This window comes from Leptodactylus fuscus, chromosome 11, assembly GCF_031893055.1.
Source record: "Leptodactylus fuscus isolate aLepFus1 chromosome 11, aLepFus1.hap2, whole genome shotgun sequence".
In the NCBI taxonomy this organism is placed as follows: Eukaryota; Metazoa; Chordata; class Amphibia; order Anura; family Leptodactylidae; genus Leptodactylus; species Leptodactylus fuscus.
In genome coordinates this window covers 37694225-37706065 of record NC_134275.1, presented here as the reverse complement: position 1 = coordinate 37706065, position 11841 = coordinate 37694225, and the positions used below count along the sequence as shown (strand labels likewise).

At 43.5% G+C, this 11841-nt stretch overlaps 1 protein-coding gene across 2 annotated transcripts; it reads left to right on the top strand.

Annotated features, from left to right (window-relative positions):
- The first annotated feature begins 495 nt into the window (after window positions 1-495).
- CDK9 (cyclin dependent kinase 9) lies at window positions 496-9407 on the top strand. Of its 2 annotated transcripts, none has more exons than XM_075260514.1 (7): window positions 496-847; window positions 3214-3295; window positions 3745-3835; window positions 6793-6959; window positions 7150-7321; window positions 7918-8066; window positions 8612-9407. In XM_075260514.1, exons 1-7 carry the CDS (start codon window positions 756-758, stop codon window positions 8972-8974), a joined length of 1116 nt encoding a protein of 371 aa, XP_075116615.1. In that variant the 5' UTR covers window positions 496-755; the 3' UTR covers window positions 8975-9407. The 2 variants fall into 2 exon arrangements, with proteins under 2 accessions (XP_075116615.1, XP_075116614.1); XM_075260513.1 differs by having other exon boundaries at window positions 6781-6959.
- The last annotated feature ends 2434 nt before the right edge of the window (window positions 9408-11841 follow it).

Sequence of the window (11841 nt, the reverse complement as noted above, 5' to 3'; positions counted from 1 at the left end):
CTAGTATCTTTGAATATTGGTGGGATTAGGTTACTACTGAGCTAATAAGAGTCAGTACATATGGAAAACATTATCTCATACTATGGGAATGTGATCTTCTAGCTGGGATTGGTTATTGTAAACTAATAGATCACCCAAGTTTAATCACTTGGGTTATATTCACATGTTCTGGATTTAATATCCTGTTATTAAAGGTTATGTTTTATTCCTTTACTCCTTTAGTGAAATCATTCCAATGAGTAACTAGCCGTCAGTTGTCTCTCTGTGAGTGAAGTCTTTCGGGGTCTATTGTATTGTCCTTGCCCCAGCTATACCATTAGCAGGGCCAACTGCCCCCTAAGTTCTTCCCCACCCCCAACATCATAGACACTACCTAATATCTGGGGCAGGCCCCATTGTGTCCCTCCCACATGCTGCTCCCGCCCCCATCTTTGTGTGATGTCACGATGCCCAGCCCCTTCCTGCGATGCTTCCGCCCTTCTTTTGTTGCCCAGCCTCCCCCTCGGCTTATTCTACCTTGTGGCGCTTCTATCGCGGACATTCTGTACGTTCTGTGGCCTGCCAGCAGCCGCTAGACAGCCCTCGCCCTGCAGGCTTCTCCATCCCAATCATCTGCTAAGCTCCTGGCAGCCACCAGCCTGAACTCCTCAGCTCAGCACCGGGAGAGGCCGGGGGTCGGCGGCCTGTGCCCGGAATCGGATAGCCGCGGTCCGTCCGGGTCTGAGCCTCCTCCCTCGTCCTCCTCAGGCCCGGCCATGGCGAAGAACTACGACGCCCTGGAGTTCCCTTACTGCGATGAGGTCTCCAAGTACGAGCGGCTCGCCAAGATCGGGCAGGGGACATTCGGGTAAGACACATGTCTCTGCGGGGCTTGGGGTGGAGGCAGTGAGACGGTGAGAGATCGGCCAATCGGGTGTCAGCTCTTATTTGTAGCCGTGGTGGAAAGACTTGTAAGCAGGGCTGTGATTGACTCCTGTAAGCAACTAGTCTGGTCTGACAGCTGACTCAGTGCCAGGCTGTACGGCCTTGTAGTCTATGGAGAGTCCCTTAAAGTCACTTAGTTGTGTTATAAGGAGTCAGCTCATGTTGTGTGAACATAGCTTTACACAGTCACCGTATGTATGCGGAGAGCTGCCATTTAAAGGGGTGTTCGTAGAGTTAACCCCTTCAGATAGGCCGTCCATGTCAGATTTGGTGTATTATTTTTATGTGATCTGTTTTTTCTAAAGTTCTATTTTCTGGACATGTTTATGGGTCGGCCATTTTGTCTGATCTTATTTGTTAATTGCATTTAGGTTTGCCACAGACAACAATAGTCTGGAGACAGCCCATTTAATGTCTGTAGGAAATGTGTCTAGAGGGTCTGTGTGTAGGGAGGGGTCACAATAGAGGTGTGAACTTCTATTGTAATTCTGGCAGTCATGTTTGCAATGTAAATTAAGTTACTGCTGAAATTACTTTCTATAGAATTAGCAAGTGTAAGGAGATGAAGCTGGAATAATAGAATTAGCAAATCTAAGGGGATTAGGGCAGAGAATGGTGGTCTTTAGTGTAGTCCAGCTTTTGTAGTCCAGTGAAACTAGCAGCATACTGGCCTTTTGATTTACTATGCGCACAAGGATAAACGATAAACTGACCTTGGGTGTCTAAATCCCAATTTCCTCATTATTCGAAAATATAACCTTTATTATACTTGGCTGCCTATTCATTATAGAATAAAATATAAAGTTATCACCCTCATCCACAAGGCTCTCCATAATGCCACACCTCCATACATTTCGTCCCTCATCTCTGTCTAATGCCCAACCCATGCTCTCCGCTCACTCAATGACCTAAGACTTACATCCTCTATTATCAGAACCTCCCACGCTCGTATACAAGACTTCTCCCGAGCTGCACCACTTCTCTGGAATGCTCTACCCCGGACAATAAGATTAACTCCCAATTTCTACAGCTTCAAACACAAACTAAAGACACATCTTTTCAGACAGGCCTATCCCAATTCCTAACGTAAACCCTTCCGTACTATAATTAGAATCCCCAAAATTTAACCCTCCTCTGTCCCCGCTCCCACATTACCCCACATGATATGATGTCTTTTCAGGCTATCTGTCCAAGCTCCATCCACATGTTAAAGGATACCACTAGTGATGGCTCATAAAGTTTTGTTTGTGTAATGACAGTCACCTCTATTACAAAATTGTCTGCCCTCTGCATAAGCAATGCCGCCCCTGCTACCTCTTGTGTCACCCCCTCTACCTCATAGATTGTAAGCTCTTGCGAGCAGGGCCCTCAGTCCCATTGTGTGAAATGACGTTCTCTGTTATGTATCTGTCTATTTGAAGCCTACAAATTGTACAGTGCTGCAGAATATGTTGGCGCTATATAAATATAATGTATTATTATTATACTGCTAAAAATGTCAATAACTTTTCATGACAGTAGAAGGCATCAAACTTAGGGTATGTTCACATGGCGGAAAATGAAGACTGCCAGCATTTTTGCTGTGACAAGATGCCGCTGCAGTGCATCAAGCACTATGTTATAGCATCCTGCTGCTGATTAGGCCTGGGTGAATGGGCCAAAGCAGGAGGGGGTATTGAGCTGCAGACCCCACTGGCGGAATCTGCGGCATGATAGAGTAGGTCGCTTCTTTTTCCACGTCCTGCTGCGATCTCTGTCTCCCATTGAAAACAAAGGGAGGCAGATTCCAAGAGGAATCTGCTCTGGATTCGGAGGCCAAATCCGTGGCAAATCCTTTGTGTGAACACACCCTAATAGTATATAGCTGTCCTCTGCTATTATATAGAGAGAGACACACAACATGAAATTCATGGTGCTCTTTAACTGTTACAATTATTTATTTATTAATTAATATAATAAATATTTTAGCACTAGAAAATGACAATCGGTGCACAATAGTATAGAATAAACGTCATATTGGATACTATTAGTAATAGACTACTATAAAGGTACAAGTAGTTCACTGTGCAACTGTAGTTTTCCCCTATCTGCTCTGGGTGTTGGTCTACCGGTGATCTCATATTGATGACCTATCCTTAGAATCCTATAATATAAGTGTGTGTATGTGTATATATATATATATATATATATATATATATATATATATATATATATATATATATATATGTCATTGTATGACCCCATGTAAGTCTGAGCCCCCCTGACCAGCTGTGTATTCTCTTTTTTTAGTGAAGTATTCAAGGCAAAACATCGACAGACGGGGAAGAAAGTGGCCCTGAAGAAAGTTCTGATGGAAAATGAGAAAGAAGGGGTAAGTGGCGAGTAAGAATGTACAGGATCTTCACCTTCTATTAAAGGGGGTGTCTGAGATTAATAAAAAAAAATGGCTGCAAAGGCAGGTGATGGTGTAAAGTAACATAATAAGCTTTATATACTTGTTAAATTGCCTGGTGCTCCAGCACCATTCAAGTTCTCCCCTCCAGTCTTCTATCTGGCGCACAATGAATGACCACTGCAGCTACTTTCTGGTCTGAGCGCTCACAATTCTGGATGTCAGACCCCCACCAATCTAAAGTTGATGACCCATCCTAAGGATAGGTCATCAATATCATTATGTCCCTGCATTCACTTATTTGTGCAGTGAGTTTTATTTTTAGAGTTGTTTTTTTTTCCCCTGGGTGACAATGGCGGACTTATGAGTTACCACACTTCTTTCCCAGGAACAGATATAACTGTATTTTTTTTTCTCACTTTCCACAGTTCCCGATCACTGCTCTTCGAGAAATCAAGATCCTTCAGCTCCTAAAACATGAGAATGTTGTGAACCTCATAGAGATCTGCAGGACCAAAGGTACAGAATATTCTGATCTCAGAATACTAGCATGTATTTAGTGCTTGGCAACAGTGACAGTGTTGAGCATGGTCACTAGCTGATTACTACAAAGACCCGACTCAGTGCCAGCAGTTAAAGGGTTTTTTTGGGACTGCATTTTTTTTTTTCTAGAACATATCGGAAAATATAATTCAGGGCAACTATCTGTAAATCTTCCTACTAAGGGCATCTAATATACAGGCTCTTTCATCTTTTGCTGTCCAACCACATATTTTCTTAAGGGCCCCATACACATTGGATTAATGTTAGATGAACCCACCAAGTATCTCTGTATGTGAGTGTCCTGACACTTCTTGACTCTGTCCTTGAAAACTAAGGGATGGGACATGTCAAAATCAACATGCCTAATCTTTGTACAAGGATACACTAACATTAGTGAGGTCTGGCATCTGCCCACTCCCTCTCAACATGAGTAATCAAGCTAAGCACGTGTATATGAGGCTCAGGAGGAATAACCCTAGACCAGGACAATGAAATGTCTACCTATATTCTAGAAACAGTGCCACCTATGTCCATGGGTTGTATCTGGTATTACAGCTCCATTCATTCAATGAAACCAAACTGCAGTAACAGTCATAGAAATGTCACCACACAGCTCCATAAACAGATTATGTTTTCATGTAAACAATATGGCAATGGGTTGTGGTGACATCCCTGGATCACGTCATGTGACATCCTTGTCCCTGCACTTTTAGTAAACTCACATCTGCTTTTGCATTCTCATAGCAGGAAATGTGACACAATGTCAGTGCTCTTTATCAATAGGGATCATTAAAAGAAAAAGAAAAAAGCAGTCCTGGAAAATCCTTTTAATTGAATTTTTGCAGCTTGCATTCTCCTATAATGCCACTAGATGGTGTGCCGCTGGGTATGGAGAAGTGTGCAGGCCTGACCTCATTCATTTTATGAGGCATGTTCACAAGTAAAAAGGCTTTAAAATGTGAGGAGTGTAAAATGTAAGGCTATGTCTACATGCCCTGGCTGCCACACATGGCCAAAATTCCCCTCATGGTTGCCATTGCCCGCACAGTTTTGATGGTAATGCCTCATTGGTTGCTGTGGGTGGGGTGTCAGCTGGAGTCTGTGGACATAACCTAAATTTGCTGAATGTTGTGTGTCTGCCTCTTGTAGATTTAACTCTTTGTATTGTTAATGGTATAATCTGCATGCTGACTAATACTGATGCCGATGTATCCCTTAAACAGTAAGGCTGGGTTTCCCACAAGATGCGCTCTCAGCAGATTGGCTGCCTTGGCCTTCCCAGTGTCCTACCTGCTGCAATGTACAATAGCAAAACAGCAGATAAGACTTTCAGGGATTTTCCTACTCCTTGGTTCTCCGTTGCGGTGTTTGGTCCCCTGTTCTATTCTGTGCTGGCACTGACTGAGCCAGTGATCGTGTGTTTGATTTTGCTGACATCAGCAGTGATCTCACTGGCGTCCGACCATGGTGGTCAGTGATTGGCCACTGTGATCACATTTGTTCTAGACCCACTGGTGCCAGCATGGAATGAAACAGTGGGCCAAATGCGAAAACGGAGGATAGGGGGGTAGGTGGGTAATGCTGCTATTTTCCAGTTTGCCTGAAAAAAAAAACCCTTTTAAACCTCATCCAGTTGTGAAATAAACCTGCAGTGCGGGCTCACACCTCACTGCATGTCAATTTTTGCTGCGGCTCTTTGCACAATACAAAGGGTGAAAGCAGTGGGAAACCCACAGTCCTTACTAAAGTTATGCTGCAAAAAACACCTCATTTATGGTGGGTTTTTGCTGCAGAAAAATTCAGACAAACCCTTTCCCGATTTTCCCTGGCCCATTCCCTATGTAATCAGCCTTAAAGGGGTTTTCTTGGCAAAATACATTACTGATGCCAGAAATCTCCGCTACAATCGGCTGTTGGCATCAGCTGATGCATCGAGAATGGAACAGGAAGCAGATAGTGCTGTTCTGTGTAGTGGCTGAAATTAGTTACTGCAGCTCAGCTCCCGTTCTAGTTGAAGAGGACCTTTCACCACCCAAAGGCTGTGCAGTTTTGTGCACCATGTCATAGGCACTGTTGCACAGACTCTGGGGCACTTTGAATTTTGTCTCTAGCCCCCCTTGTTGCGGAGTTCTGAACCCCGTTATTTTTGGCGCCCATGACTGACATGGTGCAGAAAACTGCACAGCCTTGAGATGGTGAAAGGTCCTCTTTAAGGGGCGTTGATCTGTATTACCCTGGTCTGACCACTACACTCAGAACAGCACTGTCTGCTTCCTGTTCGATTCTCTGTGCATCAGCTGCTGAGAACAGCTGATCAGTGAAGGCGCTGGGCATCAGACTCTTGCCAATCTAATATTCCTATATTTGGGATACAATAGCAATATTTTTAGGCCATAAAACCACTTTAAGGTGCAGATTTGTAATTTAATGTAATGTGGAGGTCTTCACCTTTTTTTCCTCTGCACCTTGGCACTGAGGGTTTACATCAGTAACAAACCTAAGCAAGACCAAAGTCAATTGTGAATAATCTTGTACCCACTTGGCTCCGCTCAGGATGGGAACTATTAGTAAAATGGTAGTGGGGCTGTGTAGAGACCTGCCCATTACATGGGTGTGACCTACAGCGTACAATGTATATTGGCACAATGCCATGGCTACATTGAGGGAATTTATCTGCACAAAAAATGGATAGAAAATCTACTTAATCTATTTTCCCCTTAAGAAGTACATATTGGTCTTGGTTGGTTTTGTCATGTATTAAAGTGAATCTGTCGCCTGCTGCAGCCTTCTGCCAGTATGGTTAAGAGCGATGCTGGCACGAGCGCTGTGTGCCAGGCAACAGGTACACTTTATATAATGCTTCATGTATATGCTTCTGCTGTGAGTGTCAGAACCTTTCCGAGACTCTCTTGCCCACCTAGTTTCTCCCGCAGCGAACCAGTATAATAGATACAAAGGAAGCATCTTCTTGGTGTTTGATTTCTGTGAGCACGACCTAGCTGGGCTGCTGAGCAATACACACGTCAAGTTCACCCTCTCCGAGATCAAGAAAGTCATGCAAATGCTTCTCAACGGGCTCTACTACATCCACAGAAACAAGGTGAGTCCACGCTCTGCACTTAGAGTACCTGCTTTCGCTGTAGTGTGTAAGGGTGTGTTCACATTTGCGCCAGGTGTCCGTCTGGTGCAGATCAGTCTTAATCTCCAAATAAAAAAAAGTGCTGCAAGACTGACTGTGAACACACACTCAGTGTGAACAGAGCCTGAATGCTGTTTATTTTTCTATACAGATCCTACACAGAGACATGAAAGCTGCCAATGTACTCATCACTAGAGACGGCGTCCTGAAACTTGCTGACTTCGGATTAGCTCGAGCTTTCAGCCTTGCCAAGAACAGCCAGCCAAACAGATACACCAATCGAGTGGTCACACTTTGGTACCGACCTCCTGAACTGCTTCTAGGTAAGTAGCCACAGAGACGCTTCTATTTTAGGGTTTATTCACACTGACCAGTATTTTTTTGTTTGTGGTGCCGTGTCCATGTGCTGTCAGTGTGAAGAAATCTTGTACTGCATATTGACCAGTGCTCTAGTGGTCTGGAGAATCGGACCATAATACAACTCTAAGTTGTTTCATGCGAAGCAAGGGTCTGCATGGAAAAATCTGCTGTGCACATGCCCCATGTCCGACATTGGGCTTGTGAACAGTCTAATGCATCAGAATTGGACTGCATGTTGGATGTAAACGTGAACAGTCTAAATTAGCCTTACATTATTGTATTGAAGGGTCAGGATGGCTCCTGCACACTATACATATGGACATGAGCATATTCTAAAACTACTGCACTACTCGACCGTAAAGGTGCATTCTCATGGGCCAGTTAAAACCACATCCAAAATATATGCATGCAGTATTGGTACTTTTTTTTTTTTTTTTTTTTTCAGTTGAAATACGTTGAATAAATGTTTTCCTGTAAAATTTGGAGCTCCTATTTCTTGAAAATGTGAATTGAAGTTTTTATATTCAGTTATTTAACTTTTTCTTTATGTTTGCTGTAGGTGAACGGATTTATGGGCCGCCCATTGATTTGTGGGGTGCTGGATGCATCATGGCAGAAATGTGGACCAGGAGCCCTATCATGCAGGGAAATACAGAGCAGCATCAGCTGACCCTGATCAGCCAATTGTGTGGCTCTATTACACCCGAGGTAAGTAATGCCTGTAAAGCTGGACTGTCCCTTGTAGAATCACACTAAAAGCCCCCCTAAGCCCTCCTTGTGAATGGATCGCCAGTGTGCTTGTGTGACCAGTGTTCCATTTACTTCTGTGTAGCTGCCAGGACTGTAATCCTATAGGTGAATGGAGCACCAGTCACATAAATGCACTGGCATTCATTCACAAGGAAGCCTTAGGGGGACTTTTGGTCGCCTGTCGCCCTGATCACTGGGGATTGGGATTAAGAGTTGCTAATGAGACAGCCCCTTTTTGAAGAAAGAGTTCATGCCCAATCCTTCTATGTATTCAACACCCCACTATGATACCTGCTACCAGGAGAGTCTTCCACATTAGATGTTCCATGGACTTTGTAATCTGTTGGGCCCTGTTATCAGCCATTATAGATTGGGGCAGTGTTGTATGTTGGGTATATACCTTCCACAAAGCCTTAGAATTGTGGTCTCAGAGTTGACATGGTAAGAAGAGAGTACAGAATTAGTCTCCGATCCTTCAATCTCCTTTTTTCTCATATTTGCAGGTTTGGCCAAATGTGGATAAATATGAACTCTACCAAAAGCTGGAACTGCCGAAAGGTCAAAAGCGGAAAGTAAAGGAAAGATTAAAGGCTTATGTGAAAGACGCTTATGCTCTAGACCTCATAGACAAGTTGCTCGTCTTGGACCCGGCACAGAGAATCGATAGTGACGACGCGCTCAACCACGATTTCTTCTGGTCTGACCCCATGCCTTCTGACTTGAAGAACATGCTTTCCACTCACAACCAGTCTATGTTCGAATATTTGGCCCCTCCTCGCAGAAGAGGTGGTCACATGCCCCAACAGCCAGCCAATCAGGGAAGGAACCCTGCCACAAACCAGTCTGAATTTGAGCGGGTATTTTGAGGTCATTTGGTGATTACTTGAGAGACGTAGATTGTGTAGAGGCGTCACTCATCGCAAGCGTCTTACGTTATCCACTTGGCTCACTAATGTTTCTAGAACTGATGTGTTGCCTGGATCTAGACAGAAATAATAATCTTCTGGTTGCCCAGCCGTGGCATCTGCTAATGACACTTTCTTTATCTTGGAAGTTTATCTTATGGATTAGCACCTTAGCACTGTGTGCTAGCTATTGCTGATCTGCCCGCTGTATATGGACTCTGGTACATCTCCTGCGGCATATACCGTCTGCATTTGTATGTGATGTAATGCAATGCTTGTCACCTTCTCTAGTGGATTGCAGACACAGCTCGTACTGTCTGCACCGATGAGAAGCTCTTTACTGCATTCATAAGTCATTTGATCTTTCCTTTTTTAATGTATGACATGCTTGTGTAGAGGAAATATTAAATGGGTTTTGTATTATTCCTATTTTTGTTGTTTTATACTACCTATGAGCGGCCTGATCTTCAGGGGCTGCTAGACTTTCCAGGCACGGTCTTTCAGTAGTTGGTTTATGAAAAGCTTTGTCTAAGACCTGGTACAGGCTATATAGGTCATCAATATCTGATTGAGGCTTGACCCTCATCACCTCCCAACACATCGCACTCCTGGGACCTGCACCTATCTAGAGATTGGATGTCCCTGAACTTCTTTATCTCATGCGTGCAATGAAAGTGTATGCAGCACGTGCACAGCTTTCTCAGTTAGTCTAAAACCTAAAAGGTTTTACTACTGCTGACCGGATAGGCCATCAGTATCTGATCTGTGAAGGTGCAAAACCCAGACCCCATGCAAATAAGATGTGCGATTCCTGTGAACAGAGCTGAGACCAGCTCCTATTCAAGTAATAGATACAAAAACTGCAGCCATGTCAAATCTGTGGTGGTTGCGCTGCAGCTCTTTATCTACATTACTACATTACATTACATACTGAAATACAAGCAGAGCTCCTACACTCTTACTCAGACGTCTGCGTTCCACATACACCTATGGTCAGTTGGTAACACTGAATTATTTAGTTTTGCCCAGTCTTACCCCTCGTTCACATCTACACATGAGGACTCCCCGAAATGGAATACCGAACACAATTGCAAGCTGTGTGCCAGTGTAAGCACACGGACCTCATAGACTATAATGGGGTTCTTGTGCTTGCCGCCAGATCTCTGCAGGGATCTTACGGACAGGAAAGTAGTTCACAGTCTACGGGGTCCTTGTGCTTTTACTGCTCAGCATTTGCAATTGCGTTTGGTATTCCGTTCATGGGGGGAATACCCAGGCAGACTCCCCCAACTGGAATACCAAACACAGATGTGAGCAAGGCCTTACTTATCACAGTCTGGACACTGTCAGTATACCAGAGTTTTACACTAGATGGCACTGTAAAAAATAAAAAATGAAGGTTTGGCACACAAACTCATGCCAGTCTACGGTGTTCATGTCTAGGCATTCTGCCATGTCTGCTTGTGATCTCAGAGATCATTTTGAGTCATTTTAAAGTTAGGAGGGTTTGCATACACTTATTTTAGATCAGAAGCTATGTATTGCTTCACATTACATATATGTGGGTGTGTTTTGTTTTTTTTGTTTTTTTTTTTGTTTGTTTTTTTGCTTGTGGCCAGTATAATGCACCGGTTGATGTGAATTATTCTAGCACAATGTCATGGTGCACAATTCTATAGACTGTGATGTAAGCAACTACATTGACAATAGGGTTAACACAAAGTTACCACATATGTGTGGTATGAAGGTCCTTGACGACATGTGCTGTAATCCCCATACCCTTTTCTTGATCTTGTCATTACTTGCCTAAATAATATCCATACAAAATCCATGTTGTACCACCATACGGTCCACAAACTGCCACACAGTACTGTCCAGTGTGTGCCCGGCGCAGTGTCATCCATTGCTCATCACATAAAATGGCACATACTATACCAGTTCAGTCACCCACCTTATAACCTCATACTGCGCTTCTCTAAATCTGAGTGCCCCTTTACACTGTGCTTTGTCAGTTTAGGGTTTTGTGAGCCCCTTTATAGCAGAGCTGCTCCTCCTATAATACCGGCTGCAGCCCATTAGGAAGCATAGTTATAGCTCATAGCCTTCACACAGCTGTGTCTTTAGTCTATGTTCTGTCCATAAACGGACCATGGTTTGAAAATATATTTTAGGTCGGGGCTCCACAAGGGGTAAATGCTGTAGTTTGGCTGCCATCTACACACTGTGGAAAAATACTTGCGGACACATTACAGTTTTTGGAAATCGCAGCAGGTCAACTATACCTATGAAAACTCTGGCAGTTTCCATATAGATATAATGGAAGCAGTGTTGCTGCCTTGTTTATTTCCCGCAGCACTTTTTTTTTTTTTTTTTTTTGTGCTGTGGCCCACTATGTGGGGCTTTAGCTTTGTAGAGGATGAGCAGCTATAGGGTCTCACATTTGAATAGTGGTGGTTGCACATGCACACTGCCACTGTGTTCATCTTTATGGGACTGTCGGAGATACCCAAGTACAGCACCTGGCCATCTCCAGCAGTCCCATAGAGTAAATTGATATCAAACCCAAAGCAATCTCAATACTAGATAAAAAACAAAGATACCCGCAAAAACTCAACGCACCAACTAAGTATCAATGTATAAATAACACAAAAAATTCTTTTGATTTTAAATGTAAATTTATTGTTACAAAAATGTTTTTAATTGTAAAAAATATTGGTATCAGGAAAACACAAACACATAAAAACATTTAAAAACACACAAGAGTGGAGGTCGCACTGGACTGAGCAGCTCCAGCAGGTGTATAATCTGCTAGTGGTGTAGGGGATGAG